Source organism: Protopterus annectens, chromosome 1.part1, assembly GCF_019279795.1.
Source record: "Protopterus annectens isolate FY-2018-M chromosome 1.part1, PAN1.0, whole genome shotgun sequence".
In the NCBI taxonomy this organism is placed as follows: domain Eukaryota; kingdom Metazoa; phylum Chordata; order Ceratodontiformes; family Protopteridae; genus Protopterus; species Protopterus annectens.
This window is the reverse complement of record NC_056726.1, coordinates 788,849,552-788,855,551: the sequence shown is the minus strand read 5'-3', so window position 1 is coordinate 788,855,551 and position 6,000 is coordinate 788,849,552. Positions and strand designations below refer to the sequence as shown.

At 41.8% G+C, this 6,000-nt stretch overlaps 1 protein-coding gene across 2 annotated transcripts in view; it reads left to right on the top strand.

Annotated features, from left to right (window-relative positions):
* The window catches only part of EPG5 (ectopic P-granules autophagy protein 5 homolog), a 2,535,958-nt gene that overhangs the window by 1,840,965 nt on the left and 688,993 nt on the right, over positions 1 to 6,000 (top strand). For both annotated transcript variants that reach the window (XM_044078183.1, XR_006365599.1), the window contains exon 33: positions 268 to 475. In XM_044078183.1, the coding sequence (XP_043934118.1) occupies positions 268 to 475 (208 nt within the window). The remainder of the gene's footprint in view (positions 1 to 267; positions 476 to 6,000) is intronic.

Genomic DNA, 6,000 nt, shown 5'->3' with positions numbered 1-6,000 from the left:
CTTCCCTGATTAACAATGCATGTTGCTCATAAACAATTACTGAACTTTACACATGTATCAGAAAGTCGATTATGTTATGTATATTTAGTGTCAATGACAAAGCTCTGTATGTTTTTACATGGACTTTTTCCTTTCTGCACATTACATTCTTAGTGTATTGTTACCTCTGCTTAAAAGTTGGTAAGGTGGCATTGATAATTGTGTATAACTTCAAGAGAAGGCATGCTGTTCATTTCTAGTAGATTTACCAGTTAATGTGCTTTTCAGGTGAAGGAAACAATAGAATGGCTTGCAAATTTCTTTTGCAAACTTCGTCTTTCAAAGGCAGACTTCAAAAGTTTTGGCTTGTTCTCCAAATGGAGTCCATACGTGGCTTATGTAGAGCAGTTCTTTTTATTTCTTGTGGAAAGCCTTATTGATTCTGAAAAGAACAGCTTAGTAGAAGAGCCAAAGGCACAAGGTGAAATTATAACAGGTACGTGCTTTTTTTCTACTCGTTTTCATTCATATTTTTGTGTGCAGTTTTTGTTTTGTATCTTTTATTGAGTACAGCACAGTGACAGTCAGCACTTCGTTGTCTTGTTACTGTAAATGTTCTTGTTCAAGCATGCTTCATTTTGTTTCTGTGATCGTTGTCTTAGCAAGATCTTTGTTAAAGTAATACTGGCTTTTGTCATATACATTGAAAACAAAAATAGTTGACAGTTGTGAATTATAGTTGCATTATTTTCGTTTAATTAAAATTTGCCTAGAATTATTTTTCAGAATTTGCACTGTGGTAGTTCCTAAGCATTTCTTTTTCTTTTTTATTGTAGCCATTGATCTGTATCTGTCATAATGGAATTTGTGAATTTTTGATCATTTGTTTTAAATAATTCTCTAGCTTTCAGAACAGTATTAGTTTTGCATTATTTTAATGTTGCTAAAGTGTTAATAAGGTGATAAGATATTTCTCATTATTGTATTATAGTTCATGTTATGTTTAAAATATTTTAAAAAAGTTTTTTTCATCCTGGTGGCAAATATGCTAGTCTAAGATGTGTGTGTGTATTTTTGCTTGTGTGTGTACATAAACGTGTGCGCGCACACACACACACACACACACACACACACACACACACACACACACACACACACACACACACACACACACACACACACACACACACACACACACACACACACATACACATATATATTCACCTTGATTGAGAACTTAATCATTTGACACAGAAAATACAATGAAAAAGATAATCAAGTATCTAACCAATCGTCAAGACCTTCATTAACTACATTTTCTTCTGTACAGTGAAATGACTCACTGTCTTGTGTTACACTGAAAAAGTAGTTTAACAGCAACAACCTATTTAACCTACAATGTGACTGGCTGATGTTCTTCGTGTTTCACTGTTGCAGTCATTACATTTGGGTTATCTGCTTGCAGTAGCCCTCAGTCGGCCTGATTAACAAAGTCTTGGGTCCTGCGTCGGATGCTGTCCCTTCTTCCATGACGTCAGGTCGTCAGGGTTATAAAACATGCAGCCGACACCATTACACCAGTCTTTTCTTGCCGTGCGGTGCCCGAAGCAGAAGCAGTTCACAAGTGCCGGTCGGCTGACTCCGGAAATTTTTGTTTTCGAGTTTCAGAACCAAAGTCTTCAACTAAAGCTAAGTACCCCATTGGGGAAACTTTTTCTTGCTCCTTACCGATGTCAGTAAAAGTTAATAATTGCATTACTTGTGGAAAGCAAATACCTCAGAAAGATTTTCATTCGTACTGTATTCCTTGCCTGGGCTCTGACCATAACATACCTTTCTGTCAGTTTTGTGCTTTATTTAATCAGCGCACTATCCGTCATCGGTATATTTTCACCTCTAAATATTTCAGTTCTCTGTTTATTTATCCAGAAATGTCGTTGTTTAGCCATCTGAGTACCGGGATTCAAAAACAACGCAAATATAAAGGCAGAGACAGGCCGCCTAGGTCCAGAGCTGCCATGATGCTTCTCCTAAGCCAGTTTGCTGGTACTCAGTGAGGCGCTTTCGCAGCCCCTGATACCTGCTACTTCTCATTTGCAGGCCTCTACTGAGACCCATTCGGACTCTGGTATGCAGCAAGATGCTTCAACTATGGAGCCTGCAGATGTATCTACCTTGGATGGGTCCGGAGCCATTGTGTAGGCACCGTCTTCTGTGGGTGTATTCAGGCCTACGGACTTGCATAATAAACGGACGCCTCCTTCTTCATTTAGGCCTAAATCTTGAACCATGCCTAAAAAACAAATGATAAGAATGGCTGAAGATCTTATAACTTTAATCAGTGGAAGCCAACCTCCCCCTTCTAAGAGACCTAGGACTGAAGTTGTTTATGATTCTTCTGACCAGGATTCTGATTTTTCTCATTCTTCTGATGATCTGGATTTGCCCTTGTCTACTTATGAGGATTCTGATGCAGAGTACTCTATTCCTTCTGCTTCCCCTCCAGAGGATTTTTCTTTTGGTGAAACCTTACATACTCTAAGGGAACATTTCCACTGCGAAAGCCAGGATTTTTCTGATTCAAAAAAGAGGCTTAGGGATTTCTTACTCCTGCCTCAGCATAGGCCTTTAGCTATACCTCCTGTACTAGACATTGTTGATGATGCCTTTTCAGAATCTAGTTTGGCCCCTGATAATTTGCCTCCTGCTCCCAGAAAACCTGACAGATATTAAAGGGTTCCTGATTCACACAAGTTTCTTTTTTAAAAATCCTATTGCGGATCCAGAGACTATTTCACAGAGACCCAAGGGCATTAAGGCTTCTACTGCTAAAAATCCTACCCCTTCTGATAGAGACTCCAAGGCGCTGGATAGATGGGGTAAGAAGGTTTACACTTCTGCAACCTTGGCCATTAGGGCTTTAAACTGCCAGTTTCATATGCATCAACAACATGTTATTGGGTTGCTTAAACAGAAAATTATGTGATTCCTGACTGTGCTGAAAATAAAGAATTACAGGATTTAATGCATTCTGCTGAACAGGTTGGTAAACATACTTTGCAATGTGGATTTGATTCATTAGAGGCCTCTTGCAGGCCTGCTGTTACTGGGTTTGTGCTCAGAAGGCATGCTTGGCTTAAGGAGCAATCTTTGCCTGATCATGTTAAAGCTAAACTGTTGGATGCTTCCTTAAATCAGGACCGCTTGTTTGGCAACAAAGCTGAGGAAGTTCTTAAAAAGATGGAAGATAAAGCTAAATCTATGCAAACTATTAAAGATTTCTTGTAAATTCAGCCTCCTAGATTTAGTAGGCATTGGCCCTCTAAGAATTGGTCCTTTCCAGCCCCTTCCAGGTCTTCTCAAGCCAAACCCAGACACAGCAGAAACCCCAGATTTCAGTCTCTGAGGACACACAAGACTAAGCAGGGGGGATTTCCACACCCAAATCTGGGAGTAGTAAGACTCCCCCTAAGGAAAACTGCCTCGATGACTTGTTTTTAAAACTTTCAAGCACCTCCCAACTGAATACTTCTTTAGGCAGAAAGATTGGTCTGCAGGCCAAAAACTGGGAACTCATTACCCTGGACAAATGGGTTTTAAATATAGTGTCCCAAGGATACAGATTTCACTTCCACATGTTACCAACACCAAGCGGGTGGCCAGATCTACCCCCCAAATCAATGGGCAGAGGCCCAAAATCAAGTTCTCTCTCTCTCTTAAGCATGGGGGCTATTCAGTTTGTACCAGAAGAGGAAAAGGGACAAGGTTTCTATTCGAGACTTTTTCTAGTACCCAGAAAAGGCAATACATGGCGTCCTATCCTGGACCTTTTTACTCTAAACACCTTTCTGGTGATTCCAAAATTCAAAATGCTGACTCTTCACCAGCTGCTTCCTATGGTTGTCAACACTAGACTTAAAAGAAGCATACCTGCACATCCCTATCAGGGAGTCTTGTAGAAGATACCTACTGCCCTTTGGCCTATCTACTGCACCAGTCCCAGGGTATTCACAAAGTGCCTAGCTCCAGTCATTGCATTTTGCAGGCAAAGAAATATTCAAATATACCCATACCTGGATGATTGTCTAATTCAGGCAGAAAGCCAGGACATACTTTTGAATCATCTGGCCTTTGTTCAGTGGGTGCTAACTTGTCTGGAGTACACCATAAACGAAAAGAAATCACACCTGGTACCCTGTCAACAAATTATATTCCTGGGAGCAAGCTTGAATACAACTTCCCAGATGGCTTTCCTCATGCTATAGAAACGGATTCATTTGACAATCTACTTCAAACAAGTGGCCACAGAAACCCAGCTATCTGCAAGGCAAATACTGCAAGGCTTGGGATTCATAGCCTCCTGCATTCTTCTAATTCCATATGCAAGGCTGCATATGTGGAAACTACAGTGGTATCTCAAAAGCCTAAGGTGTCAACATTCACAGGATCTAGAAGCAGTGATACCTATCATATCTTGCCTCCGCCTAGAGTTCCTTTGGTGGGCAGAGGCCTGCCACCAAAACAGGGGACTAACATTCATACTTCCCCCTGCCACCCAACCCTTAACAGATGCATCAGACTATGCATGGGGGGCTCACCTGGCAGAGAAGTGCATTCAGGGCAAATGGAACCCAAGTCAAATGCACCTGCACATAAATCAAAAGGAAATGTTAGCAGTACAGAATGCCCTGACAACCTTCAAGGACCACATTCTTCCAGGACAACTAATGGTAAAGACAGACAACACCACTGTCATGTGGTACATAAACAAGTAGGGGGGTACACATTCTTACCCACTCTGCAGACTAGCCATGGCATTGTGGAACACAGCCTTGAGCTACCAAGTGAATCTACAAGCTCATTTCCTGCCAGGAAAATTAAATACACTGGCAGATGGACTAAGCAGAAACCTCAAGGACCCGCACGAGTGGAAACTGGAACCAAGGATTTTCAACATGTTGACAAGCAAGTGGGGGAGCCCAGATATAGACCTGTTTGCCTCCCCACAGAACCATCAATTGGACAAATTTTGCACAAGGATTCCCCACATGCTAGCTTGAAAAGTGGATGCTCTATCCTTCAGATGGAAAAACCCTGTCAGTTTATGCCTTTCCTCCTCTGCCTCTGATTTCCAGGATACTACTAAAGATCAAACAGGACAAGCCAAGGACAATTTTAATTGCACCAGCTTGGCCACGCCAACATTGGTACCCCCTCTTGCGCAGTGTGTCACAGTTGGCCCCATGGCACCTGCCTCAAACTCCTTCCCTGTTGTCTCAGCAGGAGAACCAGATTCTGCACCCTCAGCTGCAAACCCTGAACCTAGCTTTCTGGCTAATTACCTAATCTCTCCTTTACCATCCCTCAGTAAATCAGTGATGGGTATTATTTTAGAGGCAAGGAGGCCTAGTACTAGAAAATCTTATGCTGCAAAATGGAAAAGATTTTGTGCCTGGAATCAATCTCAAGAGATGAGCAAAGCAGTGCCTAGTTTACCTTAGATTCTACAATATTTGACTGAGATGCTTCATAAGGGCTTGTCCTTTTCCTCCATCAAAATTCATGACTCAGCCATTTCAGCTCCTTCCTCAGAGGGGCCAAAAATGTAAGGCCACCCAGGAGAGCTCCAACTCCAGCCTGGGATCTTAACTTTGACTTGGAGAAACTCACTCTTCCTCCTTTTGAGCCAGCTGCTACCGCAGATTTAAAATTCCTTTCTTGGAAAACAGCTTTCCTTTTAGCAATCACTTCTGCAAGAAGGGTATCTGAATTACATGCCCTTATGGCAGTGGAGCCTTTCATCATCTTTTATGCGGACAGGGTGTCCCTCAGAACCAATCCCTCCTTCATGCCCAAGGTGGTATCCAGTGTGGCTCTTAATCAGTCTATTCATTTGCCTACCTTCTTTCCTAACCCACAGAACAAAGGGGAATGGTGCACAGACAACTTAGATTTTACTTGGACAGGACTAAACCTCAAAGGAAATCTGAACAACTGCTGGTGGCATTTACCATTTCAAAA